Source organism: Ascaphus truei, chromosome 4, assembly GCF_040206685.1.
Source record: "Ascaphus truei isolate aAscTru1 chromosome 4, aAscTru1.hap1, whole genome shotgun sequence".
NCBI classification, from domain to species: domain Eukaryota; kingdom Metazoa; phylum Chordata; class Amphibia; order Anura; family Ascaphidae; genus Ascaphus; species Ascaphus truei.
In genome coordinates, this window is record NC_134486.1 from 7,912,375 (window position 1) to 7,929,419 (window position 17,045).

General features: G+C 48.4%; 2 protein-coding genes across 16 annotated transcripts in view; one reads left to right on the forward strand and one right to left on the reverse strand.

The window, feature by feature from the left end:
* Window positions 1-5,599: 5,599 nt before the first annotated feature.
* LOC142492557 (uncharacterized) lies at window positions 5,600-16,719 on the reverse strand. Of its 15 annotated transcripts, XM_075595275.1 has the most exons (8): window positions 16,442-16,719; window positions 15,387-15,555; window positions 15,164-15,278; window positions 14,514-14,553; window positions 11,377-11,480; window positions 9,344-9,464; window positions 8,910-9,005; window positions 5,600-8,032 (listed from the first exon to the last, which is right to left on the reverse strand). In XM_075595275.1, exons 5-8 carry the CDS (start codon window positions 11,398-11,400, stop codon window positions 6,411-6,413), a joined length of 1,863 nt encoding a protein of 620 aa, XP_075451390.1. In that variant the 5' UTR covers window positions 11,401-11,480; window positions 14,514-14,553; window positions 15,164-15,278; window positions 15,387-15,555; window positions 16,442-16,719; the 3' UTR covers window positions 5,600-6,410. The 15 variants fall into 15 exon arrangements, with proteins under 15 accessions (XP_075451390.1, XP_075451389.1, XP_075451388.1 ...); XM_075595274.1 differs by having other exon boundaries at window positions 14,514-15,278; XM_075595273.1 differs by lacking the exon at window positions 11,377-11,480 and having other exon boundaries at window positions 14,514-14,549; window positions 15,454-15,555; window positions 16,442-16,718.
* Window positions 16,720-16,963: 244 nt separating this feature from the next.
* Window positions 16,964-17,045, forward strand: part of LOC142492563 (uncharacterized) — a 76,055-nt gene continuing 75,973 nt past the window's right edge. Inside the window, exon 1 of the mRNA XM_075595293.1 lies at window positions 16,964-17,045. This exon is cut by the window's right edge and continues 20 nt beyond it. The gene's annotated coding sequence lies outside the window, so the exon portion shown is untranslated.

Sequence of the window (17,045 nt, forward strand, 5' to 3'; positions counted from 1 at the left end):
TGTGCATCATACCATTCTTGAACAAACTTAAACAGGACTTGACATTTCCCTGGGCTTCTTAACAGTGTCAGCAGGGCTTAGTGTCTCCTTGAACCTCGCAACATTTTTAAACAGAGCTTAACATTGCTTTTTTTACCCATTCTATGTAGCTGTATACCTTTTGTTCCTGGGAGAGGGTTGTGACCGCAGCAGACCGTATGGTGGGGAAAAGTTCTCTTATTTAGACCTTCCTTGGTCGTTTCGGGGATGACTGGGTTCCGCTTGGGGGTGAGGTGGTGGGGAGCGGAAGGGATGTTAGGTGGAGTGCTGGGATGGGGAGGGGCCTTTGTGGGGGAGAGAAGGGAAGGGGGGGGTAGGCTCAAGGGGGGCCGGGGGAGGGGGTTAGGGGTGGTGGGACCGGGGAGGTGGGGGGATGGGGGGGGGGGGGAGGAGGAGGGGGGGAATCTACTTATATTACGTTAGTGTTACTTGCTTTTTATCTATGTGTCTGATCGTGCTGTGTTCGCTATCACTGCGTGTGGCTACATCCTTTTGCGTGTGTGATTTGACAGTTTGTACGGCGGTTCTCTTAACGATAAACATCTACATCTTGTCTACTAACATGTATTAACCCCTGCATATCAACATTTTTACAGAATACATATTGTTCCGTGGACATTAGTGCGGCTAAGGTCACCGTTCCTCATGGTTAAGTGTGTGGGCGGAGGTGGCAGCTTAAGAGGGTTCTTTATAAACAATTGTCTCGTTTCGATTATTGTCTCGTTTTCACCAGGCCCCTTCTGGTTGCTCGGTACCGGTTGAGGGGACTGCCTAGGGGGGAGAGGGGGGGGGTTGGCTCCCTGGTCTACCAGTGCTCAGACCTAACCGGTCAGTGGGGATTTGTTCATTTAATTGGTAGCCTGTGGCGCCATCTCTAGGCTGTGGGGTCGGTCTGGGGGTTCCTCTAGCCCGTGGGCCCGGAATGGCCGTTGGTATCTAGATAGTTGGGGGGCCGCTGGTTTGCGGTTCCATTTTAACCCGTTGTGGACCTCCCCCCACCCCTTCTGTTTGGGTCTGTTGCAGCAGGCCTGCTTGGCTCTGTCGGTTCAACCCGGGGATTTGGGTTACTTACGCTTGTTGGGGCAATTCGTCCTGTGCCCGGGAGTCCATGGTGTCGGGGAGTTCCGACTCTCTGGGCCAGAAATCCCATATAAGGGGGTTGGGGTTCGAAAAGCCGGGGGGGTTGACAATAAAGAGACGTGGGGGGGGGGGGGCGGGGCGCTCCCCTGCCTCTCCCCTCCACTCCCCCCCCCTCCGTGTGAAGCTGGGCTGCTCGTCTCCTGTCATCTCGAGCCTCGTTCCTCGCTTCGGGTGAGTGCTGTAAGTAATGTGAGGGGCGTCGAGGTAGGGTTTGGGTGCGGTGCTGTTCTTTGCAGGTTGCTTCTCTCCCTCTGGCACGGGCGTGTCAGTGAGGCGATCCTCGGCGGCGTTTGTTTCCTCCTTGCAGTGCTGTCACGGTGGGGTCTTTAAGCCATTTTTGGAATCGGTGCCTTTGTGTAAACTGTGAGTGAGGGTTTGGGTTCCTTATTTGTTCCTCTGGCCCCGCTGTCCTGCGAGCCTTTCCGATGCTCTGATCGGAGGCTCTTCTGACCTGGGTCCTTCCGTGCTCCAGCTGGAGGGGGGCGTGAGGTTTAGTGCCTTTGCGAAGTGTTCCATGTCCTCCGGGTGCTTAATTGAGAGCAGCTTGCCATTGCGCTGAACCATAAGCCTGAAAGGAAAACCCCATTTATATTTTACACCGCTGTCCCGCAATAATATAGTTAGCGGTCTTAGTTCCTTGCGGCGGTCAACCGTGCGCTTGGAAAGGTCGTTGTAGAGTTGTAGGGGGTTTTCTTTAAACGTGATGAGCTCCTTGGTTCGGGCGATCTCCATTATTTTCTCTTTCACTGAGAATCTGTGGAGCTTGACTATCACGTCTCTCCGTGGGCCCAGGGAGCGGTGAGCCCTGTCCATTTCGAGGTCCTTCTGTTCCAGGTCTCCGCTTAATGAGGCGAAGAAGTCCAGGAGGTAGGTCTTTAGCTGGCCCGGGAGTACCGACTCTGGGATTCCCCGTATTCGTATGTTCTGTCTCCTATCGTGATTTTCCTGGTCTTCCAGGCATTCGCGGAGATTTTCTACCTCTGCCCCGAACCGGTATATCTCGTTTGCGGTTAGTTCTTGGGCCTGTGTGGTGTCCGCCATTTTAGCTTCTAGGGCCGCCGTGAGCTCCGTGCGGCCTGTTATCTCCTGCTTTAATTCTGTGACCGCCGCTCTGAGATCGGCCTTTAATGAGGTGTGTAAGTCATTTAGCATTTCAGCCATAAGTTCCTTCATGCACTCGCAGGCGAGTGCTTCGGCCGCCTGCGCTGGTTCTCCCGGTCGGTCCTGGGTTGGGGCGCTTTGCTTGGGGCCGCGTGCGCTCGATGGTCCTGCGCCATCTTGATTTTTAGTGGCCGCCTCCGAGTTCCGAGGGGAGAATAGTTTAGTTACAGCCTGTGCTGCCTGGGTTTTTTGTTTGCTCGCCATGCCGGCCAGGTCTGTGGGTGTGTTTTTAGAGGGGGGATTTTGGGGGGAAAGCGCCTCTATTCGTTTGTTTATGTGAGGGTCTGGGGAGCTCCTCAGTTACAAGTCCATCTCCGTCGGCGTCCTGGCCACGCCCCCACAATCAGGATTTTTACAGATTTATAACAGAAGCACCAAATGATTGTCATATATATACAAATAAGGAGGAGGAAGTAGTATTGTTTCTTTAACTCTTTACATACAATTCCAAAGTGCCTGCTTTGTGTAATTTTTCAGGGGGCCTCTGTGAGCCTGGCACTGCTTGGGTTAATGCTATTGTGTAATATTGTATCTCGTTTTCCCCTAGCCAGGCACCGGAGCTGTTTAATCTGATTTGTAAGGACAGTTTGAGGAGCGCGTTGTTGTTATACAATGAGATGTGACACGATCAGACTTTTCATTTTTCCTCACAAGCTATTAGAGGGGAATAAACGTAAACAGCTGGTACCTGACATTGCATACTATGAGGATGTGAGAGTGAGAGAGCAGTGCTTAATACGGTTCTTTTATTAATTCAATGTAATATCAATGCCTTGGATGTTATGTATACATAGTTCATTAAGCCTGTGATCTTACTTAGACCTAACAGTTGTGTTCGTCCACGACAGGGGTGGTCAACTCCATTCCTCAAGGACCACCAACAGGTCAGGTTTTCAGGATATCCCTGCTTCAGCACAGGTTGCTCAATCAGTGGCTGTCGCTGACTGCACTTGTGCTGAAGCAGGGTTACCATGAAAACCTGATCTGTTGGTGGCCATTGTGGACAGGAGTTAGCCCCCCATGGTCCATGTGGTGTATATTTGTATAGATGTTCATATAGTTTGCTGAATAAGGCATAAAACCAATATATTTGTTCAAAGACTTCATTATTTTCGGGCAGTGGCCTTCCCCTTTTCTGGCAGCGGCCTTTTTCTGCTGCTCAACCGCTCTTCAGGTTCCCTGGCTGTGTTCATGGCAAGACCAACGTTCCTACAGCATCACTGGATATTGCAATCACCCACCTTCCTGCAGTGCTGTAACCGTACACATGAAGAACACAGGACATTTCCAACACTTTGCACACAAAAGTTAAGTGTTTCCTAAACAGGGGACCAGACGCCTCACAAAGCGTGTTCAGAGTGTCAGACGGGCTATGCATCCTGGGATACGCAGGACGTGACAAGAGGCAGTTTAATGAAGCGACAATTAGACAGTCAAGCTCACAGACAGAAGGAATAGCAGCTTTCCCGAACCAATATCCTACGTCATGTACTCCTCTATTCTCGGTAATGCAACTTTCCTTTCAATATACAAATCTTAGACATCTTTCTTTGTGCAGGAAATACAAATGGGGTATTGTAGGGGGAATGGGGCAAACGCAAAACAAATGCTTTTGGGGGGCACGGGAGGTCCGAGTTTAAAAGGATTGGGAAGTACTGACATAACTATCTATAATTGGTCCTATGAAAAGCAGCACAAAACCATGGCAAATCGGAGATATAAAAACTGTTTTCTGATGGACAAAGGAAGGCAAGAAGAAGCAGCTGAACGGTAGTGCTGGGCTCTGAAAAAGCTCGTCTGAATTGAAGATAGTCGCCCTGATACGAGGGGCTCTGCTCGTACCGTTGGGAATCATGTATTAAGTTTCTGTATATTACATTTTTATATATATAGAATGCACGCTAAAACCACCCTAACTCCTGTTACAAGTTTTAAATACCTGGGCATATTGTTTGACTCCCATTTAACATTCGGGATGCACATTGATACCCTGACATCCAAAACCTATGCCAAACTAGGTGTACTCTACAGGGACAAAACCTCCCTAAGCCTGCTGGTCATAAAGCGTATCGCACAGCAGATGCTAATGCCAATTATCGACTATTGAGACATAGTATATGGCACGACACCTCAAACCTACCTTGGCAAACTTCACACTCTCTACAATTCAATATGCCGTTTTGTTCTCCAATGTAATTACAGCACACATCACTGCGAAATGCTCAAAGAACTAGATTGGTCATCACTTGAGTCTAGGCCCAAAGTTCATCTTTCATGTCTTGCCTTCAAATACTTTCTGGGCAAGCTACCCGTCCATCTGAACAAGCTCCTCACCCCTACCACACGCAGCATTTATAATCTGAGATCTGACTCCAAAAGACTGTTCATGGTCCCAAGGCTCAACAACGTATCCGGCCGCTCCTCCTCCTCTTACCGTGCCCCCCAAAACTGGAACAGTCTACCGGAGAATCTCACAGCCACCACCAGTCTAAGTTCTTTCAAAACTAAGGCTGTCTCACACTTTAATCTGGTCTGTAACTGGTACATACGCCCATAATATATATTATCTCTAACTGTGCATGCTATGTCTTGTATATAATGTATACCCTGTTCACTTATGTAACTATGTATTTCTAACCATGTATTATTTGTCTTAACTCTGTGCCCAGGACATACATGAAAACGAGAGGTAACTCTCACTGTATTACTTCCTGGTAACACATTGTATAAATAAACACTACTCCAATCAGCGGTATCCAGCCCAACACATGCGCTGGGTGTAAAGGGTTGGGGAAGCCTACACATCTCTACAACCAATAGGCCTAGGAGTTACCAGGTAGCGCTGTGTTAAAATGGATATGAATACTTCAGTGTGCATTAACTTGAATGCTCGATGCCCCAAAACAATCTACAAATGCCTCAATATCAGGAAATGTATCAATGAACCCCCCACATGTCCAACTGACAATCATGCTCACGGCGTACTGACTCTTTTCTTTCGGCTGCAATCAGTGAGTCTGTAGGATTTGTTTTCTATCCCTCAGAATGAGATTCTGATTAAAGCCAGCTTGTTGTGAGAAGCTGATCATGTTCATTGCCTATCGATTGTTTCACTGAAGATGACTTATGTACTATGCAGAAGTTAAATAAAAGAGGATGGTCGATAATGGCGTGTCGTCATGCAGCATTTTTTAATCTGATGCTCTCATCACATATCTTTTTGTTCTTTTGACATGGCCGAGGAACATGTTGGTTGAAATCCTTTTCAGAGGGCACTTTTTATTTATCGGCCAATACAAAGCTATAACGGACTTTCATTAACTTAAGGTGACAAGATTTGTACTTGCCCCAAACAAAAATTAAATATTTAAAAAAATAAATATCGTCGCTCTGGAATGGCTTTACTTAATTACAAGCGCAGCAGCGAATCAGAAGAGTAATACACAACGTCCATTTAAACTAGCGTGCATCTAGGATGGCTGATTATCTCTTTAACCTTTACAACCACACTTTAGCTACACTTGTGTAGTCCTTGTATGAATAAACAAAGGACGACGTGTGAAGTAGCCACTGGGGGATGTTTCTACCTGGATTAAAATGAGATCCAGACCATAAAGCAGGTTTGCTCACTCCAGGCCTCAAGCACCCCCCTCCCGCAGCACAAGTGGGTCAAAGACAGCCTCTGAGCCACCTGTGCTGAAGCAGGGACTGATTGGGCCACCTGTGGACTGGAGCTGAGCACCCCTACCATAAAGCATTTTCCAAAATGAGCCAAGTGGATCTTTTCTGCCATCAATGTCTGTTTCTATAAAGTCTTTTGGGTCTATTTATGAAACTATCATGTATTATAAATTACAGCTACTCAAGTACAACTGAGGTATATTATATTACAGACGCTAGCAATAACTTACAAATCTAATTTAAATAATACTTGTGTAAGAGTGAATTTCCCCTCCTCTGACATGACATATACGAAGTGGGCTAGTATTAAATGTTCTACTTTTTGCATGTATCTTGCTTATCAACAATTATCTTCCCTGCCATGTTAAGTTTCCCAATACGGAGTATACTCAAGTGTTCCCTATGTGAGTTCTCTCGTGCAGCTTCAGGTGATAGTTGATGGTGAAACTTCTGGTGCACTGGTTACATTTATACGGCCTCTCCCCAGTGTGCACTCTGTGATGGATTTTCAGTGTGTAAGCCTTAGTGAAGCACTTCTGGCACACCTCACACTTGTGAGGCCTGGCGCCCGTGTGATTCCTGCGGTGTTCTACAAAAGAGGAGCAGTCACTAAAGGTTTTCTCGCACTCCGTGCACTTGTATGGACGCTCTCCAGTGTGGGTTCTCTTGTGCACGGTGAGGTGAGACTTCTCCCGGAAGCTCTTCTTGCATATGTTGCACTGGTATGGCTTGGCGCCCGTGTGGATCCTCTGGTGCCTAACCATTGAGGAGTAGTCACTGAAACTTTTCATGCACTCTGTGCATTTGTACGGCCTCTCTCCTGTGTGGGTTCTCTTGTGGACCCGCAAGTGGGAAATGACACTGAAGCTCTTTAGACATTCCATGCACTGGTATGGCCTTTCACCGCTATGAGTCCTCTTGTGGACAGTAAGAAGGTTGCTCTTTGAAAAGCTTTTGTGGCATTGGTCACATGGGTAGGGTTTCTCCCCTGTGTGCGTTCTCAGGTGAACCTTGAGGCTGTAGGATTTATTGAAGCTCTTCTCACACACATTACATTTGTGCAGTTTCTCAAGCCTAGCAGTGGGTTTAACCTTCCTTAGTCTGCTGGCTTCATGTGCCCATTCCTCATGAGTTGTCCGGTGAATCTTCAACTTAGCATTCTGAGAAAAGCTCTTACCACACTTGGGACATATATATGGTTTCTCACCTGTGTGAATTCTCTGATGAACCTTAAGGTTATAAGATTTGCTAAATGTCTTTTCACACACATTACACAAGTACGTTTTTTCAGAGATGGGATTCACCTGGTTGCCAGAAGAGTCCAGTTGAAGCATCCTTTTCACATTTCTCACTAGCCTGTCCTGCTTTCCTATGTGGGTTGTTTGGTGCTTCCTAAGAATACCTCTCTCACCAAAACTCTTCTCACAGTCAGAACATTTGAAGGGCTTCTCCCCTGTGTGCAAGCGTTTGTGAGCTTTTAAATAGTCTGACCGAGAAAAGCCTTTCCCGCAGTCTCTGCACACATACGGCTTCTCTCCTGTGTGAACCCTAGCATGGATTGTGAGACGGTATATGTTAGTAAAGGTTTTCTTACAGATACTGCATGGCAAAAAAGTGTCTGTTCTGTGGATGGCTTCGGTAGTGTCAGGGTTCTGGTACCTTTCCATAAATCCAGCCACTGACTTGTGCTTCACTATAGGCTTCTTCTGTCGTACTTCATCTTGGCAGGTCACTATATTGCCTAATCCCAAAGAAGAAGTTCCCACAAGAAGTGATTCATTCTGCACAGACGTGAATGGACTATCGTTATCGTCCTCATGTTTAATGGGCTTTGTTAATGGCAGTCTGACATTCTCATGACAATATCCGTTAGAGTTTGGTCTCCTAATGCAGCGCTGATTGTCCATGTACGGTCGTAGATGGTTATGGTTTTCCTGCGGATAGCTCTGCCTGTTGGAGAATTCACTGGACTCCGACTTTTTCACATTCTCAACAAAAGCCCCAACATCCGCTGAAAGAGAAACAGGGGTCAATTAAAATTCCTTTCTAAACTTACACCTGGTGATGCTCCAGTAATCCTCGGGAACAAGGCAAGGTGGGTCACAACAGCTACACAGATCACCGAACCGTGTACTATTATCAAACAACAACAAAAATTAACCTAATAAGACCACATGTAATTGTAATTAATGTCAGCTCTGGGGACCCGGGGAGAGATGCTGCGATTCCTACCCGTTGTTAAAATCCCCTGCGTGACGCTGGCCAATGGGACGCTGGAGAATTAAACATCTAATTTAGGGCTAGCCAACTCCAGTCTTCAAGGGCCACCAACAGGTCAGGTTTTAAGGATATCCCTGCTTCAGCACAGGCAGTTCAGTCATTCTGACTGAGCCACCTGTGAAGCAGGGATATCCTTAAAACCTGACCTGTTGGTGGCCCTTGAAGACTGGAGTTGGCCACCCCTGCTCTAATTTGTGTCTCCCGGTGGTGAGAAATCAGCAGCACAAAAGGATTTCAGAAGCTAAGGGGACCCTGGAGCTGAAATTAACACTGATCGAGGTTTATCAGCCATGGTGAATACAGGGAGGGCAAACAACAATGACAATCACACCCCTATGCTCACAGGGAGAAGGTCGCTGTGCTCCGCATACAATCCTTCCAGCATTTCCTATTCTCTGCTCCTATCTTTTTGACATTTTTGACACTTCTGAAAGTCCCATCTGATCTCCAACCCTCCCGCTGCTTCCAAGCCGAATGCCCGCTCTGCTCGATTAGAGCATTTTGCATGCGACATTGGTAAAAGGTCCCCCTGGAGCGAGGAGACAGCCGCATATTATCGCAGCTTCCCCGGACCTTCCGTATTAAACACTCAGGCCTTGCTCACTCACCACGGTTGTGAGGGCTGCCTTCCAATTTCACTGGGGTCTGCTGCTCGCTGCCCCGGTCCACCCCCGAGACCATTACAGATTTCACAGCTGGGAATCCTGAAGAGGAAGAAGTGATAATTGTGTTTGTGAGAAAGGAAGGAGGGCCCTTTGGGACAATTTTCACACCATGGCTCTCCCCCTCCCATTGATGCAGTCCAACATAGTAGCAAACACATCTAATAACATGAATATGTTTAATAGGATAAGGTCTCAATTACCTACATTTAAACTAACACATCACTGTTACTTCTATGTTGGGCTGCTACATCTAGTTATTTTTTCGTAGCGGTTCCTGGAAGGCTGTTCCTTTACTGTGAAACATCCTTGATAATGCTTTTTATTTAACCCTCCATATCCCAGATTCATTAGGTGGAACCCAAGCTGGAGCACCTTACCCAGCGATGAGACCGCCTCATAATTCTCCTTCATCACATTCCTGTAGAGCTCCTTCTGCCACTCCTCCAGTGACGCCCACTCCCCCTCTGAGAAATAAACAGCCACGTCTTCAAAAGTGATCTGCCAATGAGAACACAGAGGAATGAGCGCCACGTACGAGATTTTCTGCCCGAGAACACAGAGGAATGAGCGCCACGTACGAGATTTTCTGCCCGAGAACACAGAGGAATGAGCGCCACGTACAAGATTTTCTGCCCGAGAACACAGAGGAATGAGCGCCACGTACGAGATTTTCTGCCCGAGAACACAGAGGAATGAGCGCCACGTATGAGATTTTCTGCCCGAGAACAGAGGAATGAGCGCCACGTACGAGATTTTCTCCTCCCGAGAACAGAGGAATGAGCGCCATGTACGAGATTTTCTCCCCGAGAACAGAGGAATGAGCGCCACGTACGAGATTTTCTGCCCCCCTGAGAACACAGAGGAATGAGCGCCACGTACAAGATTTTCTCCTCCTGAGAACAGAGGAATGAGCGCAACGTACGAGATTTTCTGCCCCCCCGAGAACACAGAGGAATGAGCGCCACGTACGAGATTTTCTGCCCCCCGAGAACATAGAGGAATGAGCGCCACGTATGAGTTTGTCTCCCCCCGAGAACACAGAGGAATGAGCGCCACGTACGAGATTTTCTCACCCCTGAGAACAGAGGAATGAGCGCCACGTACGAGATTTTATGCCCCCAAGAACAGAGGAATGAGCGCCACGTACGAGATTTTCTGCCCGAGAACAGAGGAATGAGCGCCACGTACGAGATTTTCTGCCCCCAAGAACAGAGGAATGAGCGCCACGTACGAGATTTTCTGCCCGAGAACAGAGGAATGAGCGCCACGTACGAGATTTTCTGCCCGAGAACAGAGGAATGAGCGCCACGTACGAGATTTTCTGCCCGAGAACAGAGGAATGAGCGCCACGTACGAGATTTTCTGCCCCCAAGAACAGAGGAATGAGCGCCACGTACGAGATTTTCTCCCCCTGAGAACAGAGGAATGAGCGCCACGTACGAGATTTTCTCCCCCTGAGAACAGAGGAATGAGCGCCACGTACGAGATTTTCTCCCCCTGAGAACAGAGGAATGAGCGCCACGTACGAGATTTTCTCCCCCTGAGAACACAGAGGAATGAGCGCCACGTACGAGATTTTCTCCCCCTGAGAACACAGAGGAATGAGCGCCACGTACGAGATTTTCTCCCCCCTGAGAACACAGAGGAATGAGCGCCACGTACGAGATTTTCTCCCCCCTGAGAATAGAGGAATGAGCGCCACGTACGAGATTTTCTCCCCCTGAGAACACAGAGGAATGAGCACCACGTACGAGATTTTCTGCCCCTGAGAACACAGAGGAATGAGCGCCACGTACGAGATTTTCTCCCCCTGAGAACACAGAGGAATGAGCGCCACGTACGAGATTTTCTCCCCCTGAGAACACAGAGGAATGAGCGCCACGTACGAGATTTTCTCCCCGAGAACAGAGGAATGAGCGCCACGTACGAGATTTTCTCCCCCTGAGAACACAGAGGAATGGGATTTGCTTCTGGGGATTTCTCTCTTTGTGCCACAGGAGAAAACAAATAACTTTTCCCTTTTTTGACTTTCTATTGTGCCAGTGTTATAGAGGAGATCTGCAGAGATCTGGCAGCAGATAAGAGACAATTGGCTCATCGAGGTTTTATAGCAGACTAGCTGATATACCTGATCCTGATCCTTGGCTCTCTTTAAAACGTAGGACCGTTTAGGCCTATCCTAAGCATTGTAAGATTCCCTTACTGTATTAGCCTCCGTTACCCCTGCTGGGAGTCGAGTCCATGAGTCCACCACCCTTTCCATGAAGCACCTCCGCATGTCCCCTTCCCTCCAGCCCCAGAGAATGATCTCGTGTTGGAGCGCGTCTGTCCCTGAAACACGCCGCCCTCCTGTACTCTATGTATCTGAAAGTTTCCGCCATATTTCCCTTCTTCTCCGCGCTGCACATACCAAGGTCCTGCAGTCTTTCTTCATTAATATTATGACGCACCATTTTAGAAGCCATTCTTTGCACAATCTCTGATAGATATCCTGCTGAAGCTACTGCATGGTCCCTAAAACAATGCGGAACTCTACATTAGGTCTCACCTATGTATCTATAACACCCCGCTGCTAATACCTCTCCCTATACACACCAAACACCCCGCTGCTAATACCTCTCCCTATACACCCTAACATCCCGCTGATAATACCTCTCCCTATACACCCTAACATCCCGCTGCTAATACCTCTCCCTATACACCCTAACATCCCGCTGCTAATACCTCTCCCTATACACCCTAACATCCCGCTGCTAATACCTCTCCCTATACACCCTAACATCCCGCTGCTAATACCTCTCCCTATACACCCTAACATCCTGCTGCTAATACCTCTCCCTATACACCCTAACACCCCGCTGCTAATACCTCTCCCTATACACCCTAACACCCTGCTGCTAATACCTCTCCCTATACACCCTAACATCCCGCTGATAATACCTCTCCCTATACACCCTAACATCCCGCTGCTAATACCTCTCCCTATACACCCTAACATCCCGCTGCTAATACCTCTCCCTATACACCCTAACATCCCACTGCTAATACCTCTCCCTATACACCCTAACACCCCGCTGCTAATACCTCTCCCTATACACCCTAACATCCCGCTGCTAATACCTCTCCCTATACACCCTAACATCCCGCTGCTAATACCTCTCCCTATACACCCTAACATCCCACTGCTAATACCTCTCCCTATACACCCTAACATCCCGCTGATAATACCTCTCCCTATACACCCTAACACCCCGCTGCTAATACCTCTCCCTATACACACCAAACACCCCGCTGCTAATACCTCTCCCTATACACCCTAACATCCCGCTGATAATACCTCTCCCTATACACCCTAACATCCCGCTGCTAATACCTCTCCCTATACACCCTAACATCCCGCTGCTAATACCTCTCCCTATACACCCTAACACCCCGCTGCTAATACCTCTCCCTATACACCCTAACACCCCGCTGCTAATACCTCTCCCTATACACCCTAACATCCCGCTGCTAATACCTCTCCCTATACACCCTAACATCCCGCTGATAATACCTCTCCCTATACACCCTAACATCCCGCTGCTAATACCTCTCCCTATACACCCTAACATCCCGCTGCTAATACCTCTCCCTATACACCCTAACATCCCGCTGCTAATACCTCTCCCTATACACCCTAACATCCCGCTGCTAATACCTCTCCCTATACACCCTAACACCCCGCTGCTAATACCTCTCCCTATACACCCTAACATCCCGCTGCTAATACCTCTCCCTATACACCCTAACATCCTGCTGATAATACCTCTCCCTATACACCCTAACACCCCGCTGCTAATACCTCTCCCTATACACCCTAACATCCCGCTGCTAATACCTCTCCCTATACACCCTAACATCCCGCTGCTAATACCTCTCCCTATACACACCAAACACCCCGCTGATAATACCTCTCCCTATACACCCTAACATCCCGCTGATAATACCTCTCCCTATACACCCTAACATCCCGCTGCTAATACCTCTCCCTATACACCCTAACATCCCGCTGCTAATACCTCTCCCTATACACCCTAACATCCCGCTGATAATACCTCTCCCTATACACCCTAACATCCTGCTGATAAAACCTCTACCTATACACCCTAACATCCCGCTGCTAATACCTCCCTATACACCCTAACATCCTGCTGCTAATACCTCCCCTATACACCCTAACATCCTGCTGCTAATACCTCTCCCTATACACCCTAACATCCCACTGCTAATACCTCTCCCTATACACCCTAACATCCCGCTGCTAATACCTCTCCCTATACACCCTAACATCCTGCTGATAATACCTCTCCCTATACACCCTAACATCCTGCTGATAATACCTCTCCCTATACACCCTAACACCCCGCTGCTAATACCTCTCCCTATACACCCTAACATCCCGCTGCTAATACCTCTCCCTATACACCCTAACATCCCGCTGATAATACCTCTCCCTATACACCCTGCTGATAATACCTCTCCCTTTACACCCTAACATCCTGCGGCTAATACCTCTCCCTATACACCCTAACATCCCGCTGCTAATACCTCTCCCTATACACCCTAACATCCCGCTGCTAATACCTCTCCCTATATACCCTAACATCCCTCTGCTAATACCTCTCCCTATACACCCTAACACCCTGCTGCTAATACCTCTCCCTATACACCCTAACATCCTGCTGCTAATACCTCCCCCTATACACCCTAACACCCCGCTGCTAATACCTCTCCCTATACACCCTAACACCCCGCTGCTAATACCTCTCCCCATACACCCTAACATCCCGCTGCTAATACCTCTCCCTATACACCCTAACATCCCGCTGCTAATACCTCTCCCTATACACCCTAACATCCCGCTGCTAATACCTCTCCCTATATACCCTAACATCCCTCTGCTAATACCTCTCCCTATACACCCTAACACCCTGCTGCTAATACCTCTCCCTATACACCCTAACATCCTGCTGATAATACCTCTCCCTATACACCCTAACATCCCGCTGCTAATACCTCTCCCTATACACCCTGCTGATAATACCTCTCCCTTTACACCCTAACATCCTGCGGCTAATACCTCTCCCTATACACCCTAACATCCCGCTGCTAATACCTCTCCCGGCAAAGCCGTGATGAAATGTCCTCGCCCGGACATTTTTCTGTCACAATGTACCGTTCTGTGTATTAACAAGAAGAAGCGCGTTTGGAGGCGCCGGTCACCATTGAATGAAGTTTATTCAATCCCGTGCAGACGGGTAGCCACAGGCAGAATCCGACACGTCCCATTATAATCAATACTCCTAATAACTCGGCATATTTACAGTCTCCGAATACTGTGGCAAAGCACCAAGACACCGTGATAACAATGCCTGTTACATTCCCGTTTCATGCGTGTGGATAGGTATGCAGATTCACATGATACCTATATACATATGTATATTCCTTGCCTAAATTCTGCAAACTAAAAAGTATTGAGGAAACGAAGGCGAAGTTTGCAGCATTTACCAGATCAGACGCGGTCTCGGGCTGCTCCATGCCGGGCTGGCTTTATATATACATTGGAAAAAGAATAGAAAAGTCATTAGAAAACAGCCCTACTGCAGGAACCTGGGCAGCTCAGCTGTCGGAGCACATTGCAGCTTCCTACTGGACGACTGTTTAAATGTCCAGGACGTACCACTGGTAAGTATGGGGAAAGCATGGGCTCCTCTGGGCTAAGAATAGCTCGGGTTAGGTACGGAGACTCCCTGCCACACTATGTGAAGAATAAACACACCCTGAAATTCAGCAGGATTGTTGCTTTAAAGCTCAGGGATAGAGCCCATCATTCATCAGTAGAAAGGACACTCGGTTTCACCGGATCAGATCTGTCCCCGATGCTTAGCAGCAGGCTCTCACAGAACTCAATGGAGTCTCACTGAGAACAAATTACACTATTAAAATGCCATAGTTTTGGCCCACAATCCAAACCTCACCGATTGAAATCCTTTGTAAATAGACATCTGAGCGAGAGCTAACAGATGATATTATATGCATCGATGTATAACATTGAGATGTACCGAGCTCGGATTTTATTTAGATATATATTTGTTTCCGATAACATATAACATAGCTGAATAACACTGCCATGTACATTGCTCTGCAGGTTATAGGACCTTAGTTCTCCCTGATGGGACAGTCTGTATCTTGCAGTCATTGGCTACACCTCGAAGCCTTCAGTCAGGAGCCTGCGCTGTCCGACACCCGCCTACATGATTGTTCATCTTAAAGCTATTTTGGGAAAGAAAACAAAACATCATGACTTTAAAAGTCACTAGAAGTAGTTATTACATCATTATATGTTACCACTAATCATCAGTGATGCAATAAAACATTTACATCACACGCGGACTTAATAAAACCTCTCCTGGGATTACACCCACACATGATGACGTCACTCCCTCACCCGGCTGCGTTTTGGTTTTAGTCATGACATCATGCACGGAGTTCAGAGGTCATGAGTTGTCACGCTCAGAGACATCAGATAAAGGAGCTCGCCCGTTAACTTCTGGAAAGGAAAAGGATAAATAAACCCTGTAAGAAGTAGGTGGAAAGAACATTGCACACGTATACCAGATATTGCATATCATGCATAGATTGGTGAGAACATGCGACAGCTTTATTGCTATAAGCAGTGCCCTTACTGTGCTGGGATCCAGCATCTGTTGCATGCACATGTTAAATAAAAGGTTAATGATTGTTTATCGCAGGTAAAGGACCAACATATAATCCCATCATGTCAGCTCCCCCTATGGGCGGGGGGTACAGAGGTGTATACTGTCGATTATTACCCGGGAACTCGGTATAATGACCCGGGGGGGAGGGGTACACAGGTGTATACTGTCGTTATTACCTGGGGGGGGGGGGGGTACAGAGGTGTATTCTGTCGGTTATTACCCAGGGGGGGGGGGGGGTTACAGAGGTGTATATTGTCGGTTATTACCCCGGGGAGCTCGGTATAATGACATGGGGGGGGGGGGGGTATACAGGTGTATTCTGTCGGTTATTACCCGGGGGGGGGGGGGGTACAGATGTGTATATTGTCGGTTATTACCCGGGGAGCTCGGTATAATGACCATGGGGGGAAAGGTGGGGGGGGGGGGGGTACAGAGGTGTATACTGTCGGTTATTACCCAGGGAGGGGTACAGAGGTGTATTCTGTCGGTTATTACACGGGGAGCTCGGTATAATGACACGGGGGGGGGGGGCGGTACAGGTGTATACTGTCGGTTATTACCCAGGGAGGGGGGAGGGGTACAGAGGTGTATTCTGTCGGTTATTACCCAGGGAGGGGGGAGGGGTACAGAAGTGTATTCTGTCGGTTATTACCCGGGGAGCTCGGTATAATGACCCGGGGGGGGGGGGCGGTACAGGTGTATACTTTCGGTGATTACCCGGGGGTATAACGCCCGTGTGCTGGTTTCCGGTGCGGGAACAGGTGGCTGATGGGAATTAATCAGCTCACCCATACTCTGCAGATAGACCGGGCCGGAAGTGACACAGGCTCATGACTCCCCCTCTGTGGGTGCCGCCGCCATGTTTGATGCTGGCAGGCTCTGTATACAAGGCCCAGGGAAAGCGGTTAGTCCCGGGCTTACTCCCTCACAGTATGAAGGCCAAGGGCCCTGCACAGTATTATAGTGCAGCTTTATTTGTATAAGATGCCACAACAAAGATGTCCGCCAGGGACTCTACGTCATCACGTAACGTCAACACGGAGGCAGACTGTGTTTGCGCATGCGCAGCTGGTCTGTGTGCGATGAAACAGAATCCTCTGTCCGGGATGTGAATCTATAACACGAGTATTACCCATGCGCATGGAGGAGGGGCTCGGGGACTGTGGCGCACGCGCAGGGAGCGACGGTTAGTTGAATACGCGTGCGCAGTGATCGTGGGGGCTCGGTTATTCCACATACGCATGCGCAGTGAGCAGTGGCTCGGTTCCTACGCATGCGCAGTATAGCAGCGGCGGTTCTGTTGTTCCAGAGGCGGTTGAGG

What these genes read in the sequence shown, in the direction of transcription:
- LOC142492557 (XM_075595263.1), bottom strand. Translation starts at nt 15,204, where the DNA reads ATGACTGCAAGATACAGACTGTCCCATCAGGGAGAACTAAG. An exon ending in TGAGGCGGTCTCATCGCTGG is followed by an intron (nt 9,006 to 9,343) that starts GTAAGGTGCTCC and finishes CTTCCTCTTCAG; the next exon opens with GATTCCCAGCTGTGAAATCT. An exon ending in AGGCAGCCCTCACAACCGTG is followed by an intron (nt 8,033 to 8,909) that starts GTGAGTGAGCAA and finishes TTTCTCTTTCAG; the next exon opens with CGGATGTTGGGGCTTTTGTT.